The sequence below is a fragment of the Cygnus atratus genome, chromosome 33, assembly GCF_013377495.2.
Source record: "Cygnus atratus isolate AKBS03 ecotype Queensland, Australia chromosome 33, CAtr_DNAZoo_HiC_assembly, whole genome shotgun sequence".
Classification (NCBI taxonomy): domain Eukaryota; kingdom Metazoa; phylum Chordata; class Aves; order Anseriformes; family Anatidae; genus Cygnus; species Cygnus atratus.
In genome coordinates, this window is record NC_066394.1 from 37,930 (window position 1) to 58,455 (window position 20,526).

The 20,526-nt window shown below is 50.4% G+C and overlaps 1 protein-coding gene across 10 annotated transcripts; it reads right to left on the reverse strand.

The window, feature by feature from the left end:
- Positions 1 to 4,565: 4,565 nt before the first annotated feature.
- LOC118260275 (C-type lectin domain family 2 member B-like) lies at positions 4,566 to 14,901 on the reverse strand. Of its 10 annotated transcripts, XM_035570415.2 has the most exons (8): positions 14,602 to 14,854; positions 12,729 to 12,865; positions 9,303 to 9,508; positions 7,325 to 7,487; positions 6,955 to 7,065; positions 6,430 to 6,611; positions 5,946 to 6,049; positions 5,493 to 5,653 (listed from the first exon to the last, which is right to left on the reverse strand). In XM_035570415.2, the coding sequence occupies exons 4-8, from the start codon at positions 7,410 to 7,412 to the stop codon at positions 5,512 to 5,514; spliced, it is 627 nt and encodes a 208-aa protein (XP_035426308.1). In that variant the 5' UTR covers positions 7,413 to 7,487; positions 9,303 to 9,508; positions 12,729 to 12,865; positions 14,602 to 14,854; the 3' UTR covers positions 5,493 to 5,511. The 10 variants fall into 10 exon arrangements, with proteins under 10 accessions (XP_050572058.1, XP_050572057.1, XP_035426308.1 ...); XM_035570414.2 differs by lacking the exon at positions 12,729 to 12,865 and having other exon boundaries at positions 14,602 to 14,901; XM_050716096.1 differs by lacking the exon at positions 12,729 to 12,865 and having other exon boundaries at positions 7,325 to 8,560; positions 14,602 to 14,848.
- Between the last annotated feature and the right edge of the window lie 5,625 nt (positions 14,902 to 20,526).

Genomic DNA, 20,526 nt, shown 5'->3' on the forward strand with positions numbered 1-20,526 from the left:
TCCAAAAAAAGGTGTTTCTCCAATCAAGCAATCAAAAAGGAGGTTCTTGCAATCAAGCTATCCAAAATAAGTCTTGCAATTAAGTTATCTGAATGCAGGTTTTTACAAAAAAAAAAAAAAAACACTTTTAATTTTTTTTTTATTTTATTTTTTTGCAAGCTATGGTCAGGATGGAGGCAGAGCCTTGTGCAGCCTTTGTTGTTGTTGTGTTTTTTTTCTTTCTTTTTTTTTTTTTTTTTTAGCGTTGTGCAGGAAGAGAAATGTAAAAGCGGTTCTGACTGCTCACCGCAGAAAATCGAGTACAAAACTTTCCATGAGGTCAATGAGATCTGAAGGCAGAGTAACAACGAACAGCAAAATGGACTGGTGGTGCTTTTTCCCCAGTCCTAGGAATTGCCAGTTGCTCCATGCAGTGGAGGCTAGGTCAAGCTGGCATAAGAAAATAAAATTAAACATCAAGATAATACATATACATATATAAATTTGCTGCAGAAAATAGGCAAGGAAAAAAAAAAAAACCCTCTCTGCCTCTTCTGGTGCAAAAGTTATGGGATAAATTACTTGGCATGGAAGAAAAAGTGATAAATTAAAATCAAAACCATCCCCTTCCAGCTTTTGGGTTACACGCAACCGATGCCCAAGCTGTATTCCAGGGAAGACCCACCAAATATCACCTTTCTCCTCCTTCCCTGACTATCCGCTGGTACGCGTTGGCCTGCCCCCCGTTAAAAAAAACTTATTTAAGGGCTTTTATTTTGTCTTTTGTCACCGCTCTGCTCTCCTGGCAGCTCAGCACCGCAGTGCTTGCTGCGATCGCTAAAGCCAAAAGGTGTTTCTGCACCTCCAGAGGTGCGACCTCCTCCTGCCTCGAGGCCGTCTGCCTACCTGCCAGCCTTCAGTTGAAGGGAAAAGGCTGTAGGATATATCTATATACCTATAAAAAAAAAAAAAAGATGAAAAAAAAGCCATTTCCTGGCACTGGACGCAGGCGCAAGAAGGTTGGTCATAACGCAAAGGTTGCCCGGGGACTTTGCCACTCCTGGGACGCTTCTGCAGGCTGGCGAGCTGGCCATGGCTGGGGAAATTATTTACGCCGATTTAAGGCAGCTCGGAGGGGGCTCTTCGCCTGCCGAAAGGTGTCACAGTAAGTGCGATTTTGGGCGGTGGGTGCTCACAGCAAGCTTCGTTTCCTCCAGGAAGAGCTGGCGCTTGGGTCCGCTCGCGTCTTGGCCAAGAAACACGGCCAAACGCCGGTTGGGTTGCGGGGTTGATCCCGGTTCATGCGGGCAACGAAAGGAAGGAAGGAAAGAAGGAAGGACGGGGGAGAAGGAAGCTTGCAAACGGCCAGAGCTTGAATGATTTCGCTGCTGGGGCTGCTCTCCCCGCAGCAAAAATCAGCCCTGACATCAGCGGATGGAAGTCGAAGCTTGGTGAAATGTGCCCAGGACCCTGGTGAAGAGGAGGTCTGGAGGGACCCAAGTCCCACCGGCCAACATCTGCTCTAAATGAGGCCAATTTCCCAAGGGTTCAGGTCTGTCCCCGCTGCTCCTGAGGACCCCCACCGCCTCCCAGAGCACCTGGAGGTGACGGCCTCACTTCCAAGCCCAACCTCTGTACCTAGCCTCCAACAGGAGCAAAGCCCGCCGCCGGGACTCCTTCCCCACTGGGACCCACTGGTGCAACTGGGAAGCCGCAGTCCGGCTTCTCCCCATCCCCTCCAAGCTCCTGGAGGCTTTGCTCCAACCAAAGCTGCCCCACGGCGAGCAGCAGGACCCACGCAAGGAGGGTCCTGGGGTGGGAGATGTGAAGAGAAGGTTGTGATCGTTGGGTTTTCACTTGTTTTATTTTGTTTTGTTTTGTTTTGTTTTTTTCCGTGGAAGTAGCAAAGTAGCCGCCAAGTTCTGTTCAAACAGAGGGGCTCTATTTTATTTTATTTTATTATGATATGATATGATATGATGTGATATGATATTAATTTATTTTATTGATGTATTTTATTTCATATTATTTCATTTCATATTATTTCATTTCATTGTATTTAAATTTTATTTTACAAGAAAGTACTTTCTGAACAAAACCACGGACTCTTTCAGCTCCCGCTGCGTGCCCACGGTGGCACGGAGTCCTCCTGAAGCTGAGCGGGCTGGGCTACCTGGTGCTGCTGGTGCTGGTGGCGGTGCTCAGCGTGCAGGGTGAGTAAAACCCGCTCGAAAACACGTCCAAAACACAGCGAGCACAAGGGAAATTGTTCTTTGGTTGTATTTTTTTTCACCAAGGGGAGGTCAGGGTTTTGTCCCAGTGACCATCTCCATTTGGAGGGGGAAAATTTTGCCCCACAAGATGCATCCAACAAGAGTAAATCCCCTCTGAAAACAAACCAACAAACACAAAACCACAAAAAAAGTCTTTTAAAGCAAGGGTGGAGGACAGAAGCAACATTTTAATGTTATTGAAGAAGTTGGGTGCAATCATGACCAGAAAAGGAGGTTGCACAATAGCTTGGGGAACCCCTCAGCCCTGCTCGGTTTTCACGGCGTTGCCCCCAAACACCCTCAATCTCACCCCAAAATTTTGCCTCTAAGTTTTTCAGAAGGCATCGACGCCTCCGAGCGCTCCGCAGAACAAGAGTGAGGCCGGGGGAAGGAGCAGGATGGAGGCGTGCCTGATTCCCTCCCTGCTGCACTACGTCTGCCGCTGGAACGGCTCCGCAGGTAACCCCTTCCCCGGGGGGGGTCCCCGGGGTGGGATGGGTGCCCCTGGGGGGCTGCGAGCCCGGCTTGGTGTCGATGAGCATGGCGAGGAAGAGCTCGTTTTGCTGATCATCTCCAGCCTCCGTGGGCCTCCTGGAGGAGGAGGCACCTCTCCACCTTCACCCAGCTTGCCCCACCATGGTCCTCCTCGTGGTGGATGGGTGGGAAAAGCGGGCAGGAAAAATTTGGGAGGGGAGACAGCCCCCCTCCCAGTGCCTCTTGGCTCGGTTGAGCGAGACCTTGAGCACTTTTTGGGGTGTCTCACGGCTCCGTCTCCTCTCCAGGCCACGGGGGCTGCAAGCTGTGCCCCCAGTCTTGGCAGCTTTCTGGGGACCAGTGCTACCAGGTTCCCAAATCGACTGGGACTTGGATGCAAGGCAAAACAGACTGCGAAAGTCGGGGGTCCCATCTGGCCGTGCTCCGAAACACCGCTGATATGGTAAGTACAGAGTGGAGAAGGCTTGAAAAGGACCCAAAAGTCCTTGGTTTTGGTGGGTAGAGGGGCAAAAACTGCCCCAAAGCTGCTGGGTGGTGGCAGGAGGCTTGGTAGCTCCAAGCCACCTCATGCTACGAGGTGGGAACGGGGCTGAATCACCACCTAAAGGGCTTTGGAGGCCTCTTCCCACCTTTGGCACAGGAGGAAGGAGGGACACAGAGCTCGGGGGGAGCCTTTGGTGTCTCAGGCTCTGAATTTAAGCTCTTTCCACCCACCGAGCTGCCTTCAGAGCAGGCAGCGAGGCAGCACCCAAGGTACGGGTGGTGTTTAGGGCCCATCTCTTTGAGGCTGAACCAAATGGGTTCAAAAAGCCGGCTTTGCACCCCAACGAGCCTCTTGCTGAAGGCCCTTGGAAGCCACCGCTCCTCTCCCATTTCCCAGGAGCACTTAAATGAGGGGATCCAGCAGGGCAGCAAGGGGAAGCTATCTGTGTGGATCGGATTAAAGGCATCCAACAACACATGGAAATGGGTGGACAACTCCTCCTTCGACGCCACCACGTGAGTACAGCTGCAACCCGCAGTGTGTGGAGCAGCTTTGCTCCATTTCAGCCCCAAGATCTCCAATATTTGGTGTCTGCGACAGCCTTGTAATCCCCCGGCAAGGCTTTATAGCCCAACAGTTGGCTGTACGGAGCACTGTAAGCCAACATCTCATCACACGTATATAGCCAACGTGGTTTTAATGCCCTGGGCATGCTCCAGTGGAGGAAGGAGCCAGATGTTAGTGCAAGCACAGCAATGTGCACGCGCATCTGGGCAAGCCCGCAGCAAGAAGCCACCTGGAGCCCAGTGAGACAGGCTGGGGGAGAAGCTCCCATTGCCCCCTCTCCCAAGAGGAAAAGGAGCTGCTTTTGGGTGCTGACGGTTTTGGTTCGCAGGTTCAGTTCCCTTTGGAATGTGGCGAATGGCTGCGCGACCTTCGTAGACAAGAAGCTGAATTACGATGGCTGTGAAAGTGACCACAATTGGGTTTGCCAGAAAGAACCTTTCCATCTCCTTTCAAAGACTGCAGGAGACGGAGACCTATGCAGTGCCTGCACCGAAAAGCCCAGCCTGCAGGATTCTTGCTGCTAATATTTGGGCTGAAGCCCACCCTCCTCATTACGGCTCTGCGAGGAATTTCAGGGTTTGAACCCAACCAAGCACAACCGAGAGTATTAGTGTAGGCTCTGGTGCAATTAGCTTCCAATTTATATTTTTTTTATTAAAACATCCATCCAAATATGTACATCCATACTGTATCTGTTCCAATCTTACCTTGTCCTTCTTCCAATAGGAAGTGTATAGTAAAAAAATAGCATAACTCCATAGCATATCAGATTCGCAGGTTTCAGGTTTATCGTTAAAAACATGGCTTTTGCAAGTGTAGAAAAATATAAAACGATTTTCTGCTGAACAATCAGAGAAAGAAACAGGAGTGTTGCTGACTTGAGTAGAATCATAGAATAGAATCAGAGAATATTCCTTACTCTGCAGGCCCCACACAGGTCTACCCAAAAATTCAGACCATATGACTAAGAGCACAGTCCAAACGCTTCTTAAACCCCAACAGGCTTGGTGCAGTGACTGCTTCCCTGGGGAGCCTGTTCCAGTGTGCGACCACCCTCTCGGTGAAGAACCTCTTCCTGATGTCCAGCCTAAGCCTCCCCTGCTTCAGCTTGACACCGTTCCCGCGGGTCCTATCGCTGGTCACTACAGAGAATAGATCGGCGCCTGCCCCTCCACTCCGCCTCCTGAGAAAGCTGTAGACCGTGAGGAGGTCTCCCCTCAGCCTCCTCTTTTCCAGGCTGAACAGGCCCAGTGACCTCAGCCGCTCCTCATCCGTCTTCCCCTTCTAGGCCCTTCACCATCTTTGTAGCCCTTCTCTGGACACTCTCCAACAGTTTTACGTCCTTTTTGTACTGCGGTGCCCAGAGCTGCACACAGTGCTCGAGGTGAGGCCGCACCAGCGCAGAGTAGAGCGGGACAATCACTTCCCTCGACTGACTAGCGATGCGGTGCTTGATGCACTCCAGGATATGGCTGGACCTCCTGGCTGCCAGGGCACCCTGCTGGCTCATGTTCAGCTTGCTGTCAACTAAAACACCCAGATCTCTCTCGTCGCTGGACACTACATAAGATTGACTGAGCCTGCAAGAATCTGAGCAGAAAGGAAACTCAGCAATACTGTTGCTGCAAAGAAGCAGATTTAAGTAAGTTTTTACCAATTTTTGTGCTATTTTATCTTGCGGCACTGGCACAAGCTTTATGTTTGTGGAATCTTTTATTCGGGGTAAATCTTTTGCCTCCAGAGGACGTAGTTGTTGGGTCTGCTGCAGATCCAGTATTTCTCCGTGTGGCAGAGGCCTGAGCTGATCTTCTCCTGGTTTAGGTACGCACAAGGGCCACCTCCTCGCACCACAAACCTGCAACACAGACACTCAAGAGTGAGCAGAAGGGAGGGAAGTAGGAAAACTACCCTAAAAACTGGAAGAAAAGCCGGGATTTCCTCTCCTGGGAAGGTCAGAAGGGGCAGTGTTCAAGGTTTAATAGGGGTTCAGCGCGCAGCATCCTTGGTCCACCCAAGCTTCTCGTGGAAAACCAGGGCTGCGGTGACAGAAGGTCCCCGTCCCAAAAGAGGCCATCCCAGACCCTGTAAGAACTCCTGCCCTAATTGCCAACCCGAAGCACCCAACCCCAACAGGCGGAGGGACTGACCAGGTGTTGAAGGCTGTGCCGTTGGTCCACCTCCACTGGCCGTCGCCATCCTCGTGCAGCCCGAACCAGTAGTTTGCTTCGCCCTTGTAGCGCATGATGAAATCCTTTAGAGCAAAAAATCAAACAGGTTTTAGGTGATCCCGTCTTCCCCAAACACAACTCACCCAGGTTCCACCTCCAGGCTGCAGAGCACCTTGCAATAGGAAGGTGATTTCATTTGCGAGATGTGAATATTCTACAGTTTCACGGAAAAAGCAAGCTCCCTGAGGGCAAAGCTCAGGACAGCACGCAGCTGGATGTAGGGAGGGAGTTTTGGAGAAAATAACGTGATACTGCTCATCCCCCAGCGCGGACTGGTGCTTTTGCCAGGGCATCTTGTCCTGGCTTTGTCAGTGGGTGAAATTTGGGGGAAAATGGGTTTTTGGTCTGGTCCCACACATTTTCCACACCAGAGCTGGCATGGGGGCTTTTGCCCAGTTCTCACCAGTTCCTCCTGGCTGTCTATGGAGGTCAGGGAGGCTTCCAAGGCCTTGCAGTTTTCCAAGCTGGTCTTCCAGTTGGTTTCATTCTCTGAGAAATAGTAGCACTTGCTTTGGAAGCCGATCCACGTGGCTGGGCACACGTGGGAGAACTGGGGATGTGGTGAGTGAGACTGCAGCTGCACAACTGGAAAAGAAGAAAAATGAGCAGGTGAGATGCACGGACAGCCACAATAAAAAATAAAATAAAAAAAATATATAAATAAAAAAAAAATTGCATTTTTTTAATCATACATGTTCCCCTCCAGCAAATGTAGGGGGGTTGGGATGCGCCATGATGGGGCACCCCCGTGGAAAGGTTGAGTAGAGCCTGGTTTAGCGGACAAAAGAGGGTGCCCCATGAAGCAGGCTCAGTGCTATGCTTGGGGGGCTTCTCATCCTGCTGGGAAAACCCTGGAATTCCCCGCTCCATCCCCAGAACAGGTCCCTGGCCCATCTCCTTGTCGTGGGGATGCTCCAGGGGGACTCACCAATCAAGGCCGCCAGCAGAACGAAGACAAGGAGACTCAGCACCACACACAGTGGAGTGAGGAGCCTTTGTACATGACAACATTTCCTTTGCATCCCATGGGGGCTGAAGTCTGGTGGAGAAGAGAGCAGGAGATGTGGGCTGGGTCTTTCCACCCCCCCCCATTTGCCCGTTTTCTGCTGGATCCACGGTTGATCCTACAGCCCTCCCCCCCTTGGGATAGGAGCTCCCTTCTTTGAGGTCCTCCAGATGGATTTAGAGGTGGCTGCATGGTAAAATTCAGAGCCTGTCCTCACCCACTCAGAAACCCAGTCCAGTGCCATCCCACCAGTGCCCCACCGGAGCGAGATCTCACTTTCCCCCAGCATTACCCCATTTGTATTGTTTTTCCTCATCTCTTGGAGGGCTCAGCACTTCTTCTTGGTCGGGGTGTGTTTTTTCTTGGGCTCCTTTCCCCATGGCTGGCAAGGAAATGTCGTGTCTCACTAATCACATCCACGTAACCAGTGCTCTGGCAGCAACTGCCTCAGCACACTGCAATAGCAAGGAGAGAGTTGAGTGTTGGGGGGCCGGGAAAGCCCCGGGTGTGAAGAGTTGTGGGGATCTGGAGCGGACATGGCGAAAACGTGGGTGGGGAGAGGGCTCGTGGTCTGCTGCAGGGGAATGTAGAAAGGGTGAAACGATGGGAGAAAGGGAGAAAGAAAGGGAGGAAGAAAGGCAGAAAGAAAGGCAGAAAGAAAGGGAGAAAGAAAGGGAGAAAGAGAAAGAAAAGAAAAAGATGAAGAAAGAGAAGGAAAAAAAGAGAAAGAAAAGGAGAAAGAGAAAAGAGAAAGGCAGAAGTTTAAACTGACTTTAAATACTAAAAGAAATTAAAACAAAAATACTGCCTATCAGCACTCAAAGCTCAAAGGGAGTTGAGCTCTCTGTGACATAACGCCCTCCCCAAGTGACTTCAGCCCAGCAAGCAAGCAGGAAGCTGAATTTAAAAAAAAACAGAGGAGGAAATAAGCCAGCAGCTGGTCTTGCTGACATTCTTGGTTTGCAGCCATCCCTTATCTCAGTTCCCCCTGCAATGTTTTCTGAGCAAAGGGCATGCTGGCTGCTGTTCAAACAGAGCAGCTCTTGTGCCACAGATCTTTGGCACTGTTGTTGGAAAATAAACAAGGAAGGACTCTGCCCCACCTGGATGATGGATTTATTGTAAAACCAAACATCTAGGAGTAAGCTCTTAAGGAGAAAGGGTTTGGTTTCGAGTGCATACAGCAGCACGCAGGGAAAAATTGCAGGAGGAACATTCAGTGCTGGGGGTCGTGCTGGGAAATAGAGTTTTGGAAGAAGTTTTAGGATTCAGTTTGGCAGGGGGGAATAAAAAGTGGTAATAAGGGTGGGCTGCAGGCACCCCAAACTCCGTAAGACAAAGCGTGGCTCAGCTTCAAAGTTGGCTGGCGTGAGCTAAAACCACCCAAACCCAACTGAGCACTGCTTTGAAAACCAAAAATGTCAGCTTCTGAGACAAATAAGGAAACCGATAGCTGCATGCTTTTGTTTCTCCATTTCAAGAGAAGAGCTTCTCATCTTCTTTTGGTTAGGCTTCCATTTTGTTAGAACTGTAAAATTAACCAAAATTCCCTTGAAAAAAACAAACACGTTGGTGGGTTTTGCACCCTGTAGACTCAAAGCAGCCTGGGCTTGTACCCAGGTTTTATCCCTCTCCCCCCAAGTCTGCTTTTTTACTTCAGCTCCCCCCAGGTTATTAATTACACTGATCAATATTATTTTTTGCTTCATTTCACCTTTATTCTTCTTTCCATTCCCTCCCAGAAAAAGCACAAAGAAAGCAGCCAGCTGCTTTAGCTATATAACTGGGAAAGCCCTCCCAAAATAACAAACAGAAAGAAAAAAAAACAGCAAAAACAGATGGAAATGTTTAAAAACAGCTTAAAAAAAAACACCTAGGAGTTCTAAACATCTAGTAGCAGAAGCTTCAACAAAGCCAGCTGAAAAGGAACAATTTGGGCAATGTGGGGTTTTTTTTTTGGCTGTTCTCACAGAAATACATGAGTGGCATGCGAGCTCACTGGGTGTGCCGTTTTGGCATTAAAAAAAGAGAGAGAATGAGAGGAGAATGAGAAAAAAAAAACAGCACAAACGCAAAAAGAAAGGCGAGAAAGAGACAACGAGGGTGGAAAAACGGGAGAGGGCAAAGGAACAAAAAAAATCTTAAAGGAAAAAAAAGAAAGAAGATGGAAACCTGCCCTGCTGGCCGTTCCTTCCCTCCCCATTTCAGCCCCTAGCCGAGCGTTGCTTGCTCAGCTGGCCCCAAATTTTGCTGCTCAGATGTGGACTTACCCTAAATACAGCCTCTCTGCACCTGGGAGCTCATGTCACCCTGTTCCTTGAGCAGCGCCATGTAACAGCGAGGGAGGGGCAGCACTCAGCCTGACAAGAGCTGTTGCAGTAGGAACGCCTTCAGAAACAATCCTCTGTTGACTGATAAGGCTAAAGAAGTCAAACCCTCACTGGTTAGCGCTTGAACTTCTGTTACAGATGTTTTCCTGTTGACAACAGAGGAAGGAAAGCAACCTTCTGTTTTTTTATTTTTTATTGAAAACACCCAGTGGGGGGAATATAAGGCCCCCGTGGGGGGAATATAGGGCCCCCGTGGGGGAGTAACGCTGCATGTACTTATACAATACAACGTTTTTTTGTCTGAGCTGGCTTGCAAAGGTTTGCAGGCAAAGTGGGGGCCGTGGTAATGTGGCTTTGACTCACCTCTTCCTGGGGCAAAACTGAAGTTTTTGAGGGTGTTTGAGGTCTGGTTGGCTGCTCACAATAACCTTTTGTCCCCTCAAAACAGGATTATCTTTTTTTTTTTTTTTCTCACTTGTGGGTGGAGAGGGCAAAGGGGAGATGGGGCAATGATGACTCCCAGGAGATCAAGATGATTTTCCCCCTTGGGATGTGCAAACACATGGTTGGAGGCTCAGAAAGGGGAGCCTGTCTCCATCTGTTGTGGGTTTACGTGGCAGGGTTTCGGTAGCAGGACTCCATGTCCCAAAGGGCGTAGAGACCCATACAATACAGCCGAGTCTCTGCACATTTGGGGAACTTGAAAGACCCTGCCAGGAGCACGAGGGATGGATCCGATGGGGAAAAGTGTGCTGGGGAAGGGAGGATGAAACCATCTGGGCAGCAAAGAGTTAAATGGGCGTGATTTCCACAGCACTGAGCAAGAAAACCACAACATTTCGGGGAAACGGTGGAAAGGAGGCGGAGCAAGCGGCCGTGTGCATTCGTGCGCCCTTGGCTGACGGTTGCTTTCCGTTCAGATAATCAAAGAATCAATCATCAAGGCGGGAAAAGACTCCCAAGATGGAGGCCCACCTGCCCCCCTGCCACCAATGTCACCCACTAAACCATGTCCCTAAGCACCACGTTCAACCTTTCCTTGAACACCCCCAGGGACGGTGACTCCACCACCTCCCTGGGCAACCCGTCCCAATGCCTGACCACTCTTTCTGAGAAGAAATGTCTCCTCATTTCCAACCTGAACCTCCCCTGGCACAACTTGAGGCCATTCCTTCGGGTCCTATCACTAGTTATCTGTGAGAAGAGGCCGACCCCCAGCTCCCACACCTTCCTTTCAGGTAGTTGTAGGGAGCCATAAGGTCTCCCTGCCCAATTCCCCAACCTGTCAAGGTCTCCCAGTACCGACCCCTGAGGGACCCCACTAGATACAGGCCTCTAACTCAACTCCATCCCATTGACTACGACCCTCTGGCTTCTTCCCTTCAGACAGTTCACCTCAGTACCCCATCATCCAGACCACACTTCCTCAGTTTAGCTGCTGAGATGCCATGGGAAACAGTGTCAAAGGCTTTACTGAAATCAAGACAGGCCACGTCCACTGCTTTACCGTCATCTATCCACCCAGTTATGTCCTCATAAAAGGCTGTCAGGTTAGTCAAGCACAACTTCCCCTTTGTGAAGCAAAGCGGGCCTACAATGCCTCTAGTGTTAGTTTTATTTGTGATGTATTTAAAGAAGCCCTTTTGTTGTCCTTGACCCCTCTCGTAAGGTTTAATTCTAGGGAGGCCTTAGCTTTCCTCGTTGCCTCCCTACAGTATCTGACAACAGCCTTATATTCCTCCCACGTGACCAGCCCCTCCTTCCATCACCTTTAGACTCTCCTCTTCCACTCAAGTTTGCCCAGCAGTTCCCTGGTTAACCATGCAGGTTAACCTGCCTGCCTCCTGGCTCTCTTTCCTGACTTCCTACCTGTTGAGATGCTCTGATCTTGAGCTCAGAAGAAGCAGTCCTTGAATGCTAACCAACTATCCTGGGCCCCTTTTCCTTCAGGTACCCTGTCCCACGGGATTTCCTCTAGCAAATGCTTGAAAAGGCCAAAGTCAGCCCTACTGAAGTCCAGAGTTGCGATTCTGCTCGATACTCTGCTCCTGCCACATCAGATCCTGAACTCCACCATCTCATGGTCACTGCAACACCTCCCTGAGCAACCTTTTCCAAGTCCTAATCACCCTTTCTGAGGAAAAAATGTCTCCTAATTTCCAACCTGAACCTCCCCTAGTACAACTCGAGGCCATTTCCTCTAGTCCTGTTGTTAATTATCTGCGAAAAGAGGCTGACCCCCAGCTCACCACAACTTCCTTTCAGATAGTTTCAAAGAGGATACAGCTCATCATGGTAGTTGCGTAGAGGATATGGCTCAGCCTTCCACAGAATTTCCAGCATCCGGGGGCAGCTTGGCACTGCCAACCCTTTGGGATACATTTTGGTGCTTTCCCCCTCTTTTCGCTGCATTTTTGCCCACAGGAAAGCTCTCCACTGGGGCATTGAGAGCACAACCATGTTCGTTTCTCGGGAAAGGGGGACCGCACTGGTTTTAGGGCCGGGGCTGAATCCATCACCTGCTTTGAGCTGGCTGAGCCCAGCCAGGTTTTTGAGCTTCCCACAAAGTATAGGGGGAGAAGGACTGAAAGCTGCTGGAGTAGGATCCCCATCCCACCTCCTTTCTGTGTCACGGACACACAAGATCCCATGGGGAAGGTGCCAGGATAGATCTCAGCCCACCACCCTGTGGGAAGGGGCACGAAAACCATTTCTGCATGGGCAGATGTGACAGCAAAGCCATCGGTAAATGGCCACAGGTTTCTTGCCCTGGACCAGTTGGTCTAGGACTGAAAAACGAGCCCTTTGTGGTCATTACACAGGACACGACTTCAGGTCTTGCTGCTCTCATTCTTGTTGCAAGAGCAGCCAACGTTCATTGAAAGCTCCACCACGCCACTTTAGAGCCACCTGGTTGAGCGCAGAAGGAGGAGGAGAGCTCCCAAATCAAGGCCCTTTCACCTTGAGCATCCAGCATTTTCCATCTTGAGCTTCCTCACCTTGCACAGAGGTAGGTCTCCAACCTCTTTGTGGTGAGGAAGAGCCCCCAGGACCCCAGCACCCTCCCAAGAGAAGGCATTGTCCCGGCACCCCAAAATCCATTCCCACCGTGGTCATTCATTTAACATTGCCCCTGCAAAATAAGCACAAAGCACCCAGAGACAACAAGAACCGTGCTCCTCATCCCAGACACCCCTTGGCATTGCAGATTGCTCCCTAAAGTCCCCCAAAATGTATTATTATTTTTTTCCCCAGGCACGTCCCAGCACCTCTGTGGTTAAAGGCATCTGTGCTGCTGCTGCCAAGTCTCCTCCCAGTCTCAGCCATGATTGTTCGTGGCTTTATGTGGACTTTACGTGGACTTACCCTAAGAGCAGTGTGTCTACTCCTGGTGTGTTTTGAATTCTTGCTTTGCTCCAATTCAATGAATGAGAGGAGTAGACACTGCTTGTGCAGGAGTGTCTCGTAAGAGCAAGGGGAGGGGTATCGCTCAGCCTACGATCCTGCAGAAGAGCAGTATTAGTAGGAATGCCTTTCTTGACCGACAAGGCAAAATGACTCAAGACCTCACTGGCTGCCACTTGAACATATGTTATAAATGTTTTCCTATTAGCAGAGGAGAAAGGAAAACATCCATGGTTATGAGGCTTTGACTCACCTCTTCCTGGGGCAAAACTGAAGTTTCTGAGGGTGTTTGAGGTCTGGTTGGCTGCTCAAAATAACCTTTTGTCCCCTCAAAACAGGATTATCTTTTTGTTTGTTTGTTTGTTTGTTTTCTTGTGGGTGCAGAGAGCAAAGGGGAGATGGGGCAATGATGACTCCCAGGAGATCAAGATGATTTTCCCCCTTGGGATGTGCAAACACATGGTTGGAGGCTCAGAAAGGGGAGCCTGTCTCCATCTGTTGTGGGTTTACGTGGCAGGGTAACCTGAACCTCCCCTAGCACAAATTGAGGCCATTCCTTCGGGTCCTATCACTAGTTATCTGTGAGAAGAGGCCGACCCCCAGCTCCCACACCTTCCTTTCAGGTAGTTGTAGGGAGCCATAAGGTCTCCCTGCCCAATTCCCCAACCTGTCAAGGTCTCCCAGTACTGACCCCTGAGGGACCCCACTAGATACAGGCCTCTAACTCAACTCTGTCCCATTGACCACAACCCTCTGGCTTCTTCCCTTCAGACAGTTCACGGCCCACCTCACTACCCCATCGTCCAGACCACACTTCCTCAGTTTAGCTGCTGAGATGCCGTGGGAGACGGCGTCAAAGGCTTTACTGAAATCAAGACAGGCCACGTCCACTGCTTTACCGTCATCTATCCACCCAGTTATGTCCTCATAAAAGGCTATCGGCTTGGTCAAGCAATTGTCAAGCCCTCTTCTCACTGTGTTTTTGCCCATTGGAAACCTCTCCACTGGGGCAGTGTGAGCACAACCATGTTCGTTTCTCGGGAAGGGGACCGCACTGGTTTTAGGGCCGGGGCTGAATCCATCACCTGCTTTGAGCTGGCTGAGCCCAGCCAGGTTTTTGAGCTCCCAAAAGATATAGGGGGAGAAGGACCGAACGCTGCTGGAGTAGGATCCCCATCCCACCTCCTTTCTGTGTCACGGACACACAAGATCCCATGGGGAAGGTGCCAGGATAGATCTCAGCCCACCACCCTGTGGGAAGGGGCACGAAAACCATTTCTGCATGGGCAGATGTGACAGCAAAGCCACAGGTAGATGGCCACAGGTTTCTTGCCCTGGACCAGTTGGTCTAGGACTGAAAAACGAGCCCTTTGTGGTCATTACACAGGACACGACTTCAGGTCTTGCTGCTCTCATTCTTGTTGCAAGAGCAGCCAACGTTCATTGAAAGCTCCACCACGCCACTTTAGAGCCACCTGGTTGAGCGCAGAAGGAGGAGGAGAGCTCCCAAATCAAGGTCCTTTCACCTTGAGCATCCAGCATTTTCCATCTTGAGCTTCCTCACCTTGCACAGAGGTAGGTCTCCAACCTCTTTGTGGTGAGGAAGAGCCCCCAGGACCCCAGCACCCTCCCAAGAGAAGGCATTGTCCCGGCACCCCAAAATCCATTCCCACAGTGGTCATTCATTTAACATTGCCCCTGCAATATAAGCACAAAGCACCCAGAGACAACAAGAACCGTGCTCCTCATCCCAGACACCCCTTGGCATTGCAGATTGCTCCCTAAAGTCCCCCAAAATGTATTATTATTTTTTTCCCCAGGCATGTCCCAGCACCTCTGTGGTTAAAGGCATCTGTCCTGCTGCTGCCGAGTCTCCTCCCAGTCTCAGCCATGATTGTTCAGAGCATCCAAGGCGAGTTCTGCCCATGCCAGTGGGGTGCTGTTTTCTTGCTGGACTAAAACCCGGTTGTTTTGCCCCAGAAAATTATTGCGTGCCGTGTTGTTCCTAATCTCTCTTCTCCCTGATTCCTCCAACGCTGCGTGAGTGGGGATGTTACAAAAGGTGTGGATCAGTGATCGGTGTGCTGAGAAACCTTTTTTTTTTTTCCTTTCTAAATACTCCCCCTGCTCTAACCACTCCCCCTTGCTAATGACGATATTTAGGAGGAGTGGCCAAAAAATAAAAATAAAAATAGAAGCGCACATTTCCATTGGAAACAGCCATCTGTGCGTTTGCAAAAACACATATTTTCTTCCAGCTGAAGCTGTGGGCAGCTCTTGGAGGCACAGGAGCTCTGCAGAACATGCAGCACACGATGAGAAGGCATTGGAAGCTTTCCATCAAATGCCATATATTCAGACCAGAGAAATGCTTTTAAACCAGCAGATAAACAGAGCACCAAATTCCTCTGCAGTCAAGGCAGGAGGTGTCTCTAGAAATTTGCTTTTTGTTTTCACAGAATCACAGAATTATAAGGGTTGGAAGGGACCTCAAGAAATCATCAGGTCCAACCCCCATTTCCTTCAAAAATGACAAATTTTGCAAGAAAGCCATCTTTCAAAAATTTTTTTTATTTTTTTTTAAAGCTAGAGCAGCATCACTTCACACTTGGCTTTGAAAGAGCACCTTTAGGTTGGCCACAGACTGGTGAAAACATCACTTTTATGGAGAAAAACGTTTTTTGCACGTGCTGGGTGGCAGCTTTATAGCTGGTTTGCTCCCTGCAAGTGTAAATGTATTTTGCCCGGCTAAATTCCCCTGCTCCCTGCCCTTTGCAAACCCAAACCTGAATTTTAATCCGCTCATTTTTGAAGTTTTCCAGAGTTGGGACCCATGCCTGAAGGGAGCTTTGGCCCAGCTGGAGCAAAGCTTCTGTGATCCAGAGCAGGAGTAGTATTTGTGTAGTACTCCCTCTACCGGAGAAAATAAGATAATAATAATGTGTTTTGGGTTCGGAAAGGTTGTGTTTGAGGTGGTCGAATAAAAAGGGGGTTTGTAGGTTAGTTTTGGGCAGCTCCAGCCCCCAAAGAGAGGGGATGGATCAGGAAAGATGGGATGGGCCACTGGGATGGACCAAGCCCTGGGTTTTGGCTGAAGGATGGGGTATGGAGGAGGAAACTACTTACAAAAAAAAACCCACATTGGATGCAAAATCATTTGAACCAAAATTTTGGGTGTTGAAAGGACACCTAGAAATCCCCAACATGAATTTGCACAGACACAAAATGTAGGCAAAGGGTAACGGGATGGACGCATCCTTTCTGCTGCGCCCTGGGATCCCTGTTTGGGGCTGTCTGGTAGAGAATGATGATTTCTCGTCTGCTTTGTTTGACCAAAAAACATCCTGCAGAGCAAAACCACATCCTCCACTGCCTCGTAGAGCAGGAGGGAGAGCAGGGCTTCAGTTGTTTTCCCCAGCCTAAGAGGGGACGAGAAGGGTCTGGGGGGTCCGTGCCGCGATGATGGGAGCCGTCACCTAGTTGGCATTGGTTGGTGAGTGAAGGTGTTTTGGATTTTGGGATGGGTGGCAGTAAAAGTGGGAAAAGTTGCAGGTTTTTCACCCATTTCTTCCCCAGGAGCATTTCTCCAGCTGGTTCACCGCCACCAACCATGGAGGCTTGTGCAACCCCTTCTCCATGAAAACCTCCTCGCAGTCATTAATTCCACCAATTTTTGTCCTTTCCACCCCAAACAGAGGAGATGTTTCCACCACTTTGCTCTGCAACCCTCGTACAAGCTAAGTGCGTGTGTCGATCTGCTCGAGGGCAGGAAGGCTCTGCAGGAGGATCTGGATAGGCTGGAGCGATGGGCTGAGGTCAACTGTATGAAGTTCAACAAGGCCAAGTGCCGGGTCCTGCACCTGGGGCGCAACAACCCCAAGCAGCACTACAGGCTGGGAGATGAGTGGTTGGAAAGCTGCCTGGCCGAGAAGGACCTGGGAGTACTGGTTGATAGTCGGCTGAATATGAGCCAGCAGTGTGCTCAGGTGGCCAAGAAGGCCAACAGCATCCTGGCCTGTATAAGAAGCAGTGTGGCCAGCAGGTCTAGGGAAGTGATTGTCCCCCTGTACTCGGCTCTGGTGAGGCCGCACCTCGAGTACTGTGTTCAGTTTTGGGCCCCTCGCTACAGGAAGGACATGGACGTGCTCGAGCGAGTCCAGAGAAGGGCGACCAAGCTGGTGAGGGGTCTGGAGAACAATTCTTACGAGGAGCGGCTGAGGGAGCTGGGCTTGTTCAGCCTGGAGAAGAGGAGGCTCAGGGGCGACCTTATCGCTCTCTACAGTTACCTTAAAGGAGGCTGTAGTGAGGTGGGGGTTGGTCTGTTCTCCCACGTGCCTGGTGACAGGACGAGGGGGAATGGGCGAAAGTTGCGACAGGGGAGTTTTAGGTTGGATGTTAGGAAGTACTTCTTTACCGAAAGGGTTATTAAGCATTGGAACGGGCTGCCCAGGGAGGTGGTGGAGTCGCCATCCCTGGAGGTCTTTAAAAGACGTTCAGATGTAGAGCTTAGCGATATGGTTTAGTGGAGTACTTAGTGTTAGGTCGGAGGTTGGACTCGATGATCTTGAGGTCTCTTCCAACCAAGAAATCTGTGTCTGTGTCTGTGTCTGTACTCTTTGCTCTGGAGCAATAGTTGGGGTGGAGAGGCTGCGACGTGAGCTTGGATGTCTCAAACCTGAATTTGGTTGACAAATCCAGCAAGGTTCGTTGATGAAATCATTACATCCAACCATTGTAACAAGGTGGCTCTTCACTGCCCATATTCCCAAAGACTTTTGCTGAAGAAATTTATGGAAAATGTAAATTTTGCGCCTCCAAAGCCCCAGCCATCTAAATGAAGGGAGATGATAGGGGTGATGTTTGGGGTGAAGCATCTCTTCGTGCTTGCCCAGTATTTGTGAGAATAGGAGAAAGGGAGAAGAAAATGCAGGAATAAAATAATAAAATAAAATAAATAAAATAAAATAAAAAATTAAATTAAATTAAATATAAAATAACATGAAGGTGCTAAACTATGGGATGAAAAGGAGCAAAAATAAATCAGAGCAAAAAGGGATGCTAGGAATTAAAAAACAGAATCGTAGACTACCCCAAGTTGGAAGGGACCCATAAATGAAAATAAAAAATAAAAATAGGAAGGAAATTTCATCCTGGCTTGGATGTCTTGCTGCTGCAAAGTGCTTCAGCATGAAAAGAAATTTGCTCGGGGGTTATTTAAAAGAGAAAGCACAGAATCCAAGAGAAACCAAGAAAATTCAAAAGCCCAGAGGCAGGAAGAGCTGAGGACAGGGAGGTTTGGGGTTTGATGGCTTGAAAATTAAAGACACAAAACAAAACGAGGTGTTGATCTGTTACACCTTGTGGATGAGGTTCTGAAAAGGTGCTAAACCACAGGCTGCTGCAGCTGGGGGGGACGACGACGACGACACATTTTTGCAGCACTTTTGCAAAAAATGTTAGAGAGGGAGCAGCTGTGCAGATTCTACCCTAAAGTCTATTTCATTTTATTTATTTTCGCTAAAATACCCATCTCTTATACCTGTCCCTGGCTTGCAGAGGTGCTGGAGGCCAAGGGACTGAGCACTGGTGGCTTCTGCTTCTTCTTCCCCCCCTCCAAGGTTTTATCCTCACCTCCAAAGGTGGGAAAGGGAAAGGTAGTGATTATTAAGTGAAATTTTGGGGATAATTGCATGGAAAAGGGAATTATGCTCATCCCTTAGAGGATAGAGAGGTTTGCCTGGAGGAGACAGGAGCTGAATTAAAATTGGGGCTGCAGCAAGTGGTGGAAGGGTGTGGAGACACAGTGGGGGCGAGCAGCACCTGTTACCCCCCCCAGTCCCCTCCCCAGCAAGGTGCAGAAACCTCTATGCAAGAAGATAATTGCATTAAAAAATAATAATAAACGAGATGAAAGCCCTGCCCTGCCCCTCCTCTCCAGGCAAAGAAGGGGTTGCTATTGCTTTTTTAATGTTTTTTATTTTGATATTTCTTTTTGCCTTTTTTTTTTTTTAATTTAATGCTAATTAAACAATATGCCCTTCCTTTTGCACCTCTCAGAGGCTGCTTTGCTTTCGGAAACCACTTTTTGTGGGCGGCCGCAGCAGGTCGGGGAGCAGAGGGTGGCGGGTGAGGCTCAGTCACCCAGCGCCGCTTCACCCAGCTTAAACTCCTGGAAAAAAATAATTAAAAAAATAATAATAATTTCATTTTTCTGCCCCTGGACCTGGCTCTGCTGCTCCCTGGGGACCACCGGCGATGGCGGTGACAACGGTTTACACCAACCTGGAGGTGCCACAGGGTCCCAGTGGCACCCCGCAGCTCCCAAAGCCTCCCGGTGAGTGGATTTGCTTCGTACCCATGGGTGCTGGGGTCCCTCTGGGCTTTGGTCCCATATCTTTTGGGGGAGGTGGGCTGGACGCCCACGGTACTGGTGGTGTCCCTGATGCCACCCTGGAGCTGCTGGGCCCTAACAGGGGGAAAACACAGGGAGAAAAGGGTTTCTCCCAGCCCAAATCCTCATTTTCCTCGAGGATGTTTGCTGCCCACCTCCGCTAAGGCGCAGAGCTGCTGCACGAGCAGATTTCTTTTCCCCAAATCTCTCAGAAACGAGGAGGGAGGGAAATGTGCTGCAAGGAGGATTTCCCCCGAGGACACCGCTACCTGCAGAGCTTTTGCACGCTCCCCTTTCTTACGTAGCTCAAGGGCTTCTGCAGGCGGGGTGCAACCGAGCAGAAATTGTGGCTTTGAGCACCCCAAGGCTTAATTTTGGGTCCTTCCCTTGAGCCAGGACCCCCCAAACCCCCTCCCAGGTGCAGCACGGGGTGCAGAGGAGCTGAGCTGCTGCTCATCCCCTCAGCCAAGCGAGGGAGGCAGCTTGTGGGTGTTTTTTTTTTTTTTTTGCTTCTCACCTCCCCTCCAAGCCACCTTGGAGGATGCAGGGCGAGGGGGCGGACAGACGTGACCGTCCCCATGACGTGGGCACCAAACCGAAGGGCGTTAAAACAGGGCAGGGACAGCGACGATGCAGTTTTCGCTCCCAGTACAGGTCCCATTGCAGGTCGCCGGTGGTACTGGGCGATACTGGGAGCCGGATGGGTTGGGGCCGCCGTCCTGGCGGGCATCGTGCTGTGGCTGCTGCAGCGACACGGTGAGCGGCGGGGTGCCGTGGGGTGGGGGGAAAACAAATCAAATCCCCCCCAAAAGCCATGGCAGCTCCGTATTTTGCCTGTATTTAGAGCAAGAAAACAGCTCCTGGCCCCACCAGGCTGGTTTTTTTTGTGGGTTTGATGCCTGTGCTGCCACAAATCCCTGCTCCCCCAGGCAGCACCTTGCTCCATCCCACCCCAAGGGTGGCTCCGCACAAGGGTTTCACCCCGCTGCTTGCAATCCTGGGGTCAAACCCATCCCGCCCCCCAATTTCAGATGGAAACGGCCTCAATCCCACTGGCTCATGCTCCTGGGAACCCTGCCCGGGCAAGGGCACCTCCAGCTCCAACCGCTCCCTGAACTGCTTCCAGCTGCGGCTCAGAGAGCGGCTGTGCGAGGCCGAGAGCCACCAGGCACCAGGTAGCCCACACTGTTAGGGGGGTGCTGGCTTGCTTTGGGCCCCTCCACGCAGAAAACGGGGCACGACGGCGAGGGAAAGCCCCCCTGGACCCCTCCATCCTGCTGCTTTCCCTCCGTGTTGTCACCTTTATCCCTCCCCTCTCCATGCACCCCTCTTTGTACCGTCAACCTCTGCTCCTACCCCTCCAGCCCC

What these genes read in the sequence shown, in the direction of transcription:
- LOC118260275 (XM_035570414.2), bottom strand. Translation starts at nt 7,412, where the DNA reads ATGGGGAAAGGAGCCCAAGAAAAAACACACCCCGACCAAGAAGAAGTG. An exon ending in TCTGCTGGCGGCCTTGATTG is followed by an intron (nt 6,612 to 6,954) that starts GTGAGTCCCCCT and finishes CTTCTTTTCCAG; the next exon opens with TTGTGCAGCTGCAGTCTCAC. An exon ending in TAGACAGCCAGGAGGAACTG is followed by an intron (nt 6,050 to 6,429) that starts GTGAGAACTGGG and finishes TTTGCTCTAAAG; the next exon opens with GATTTCATCATGCGCTACAA.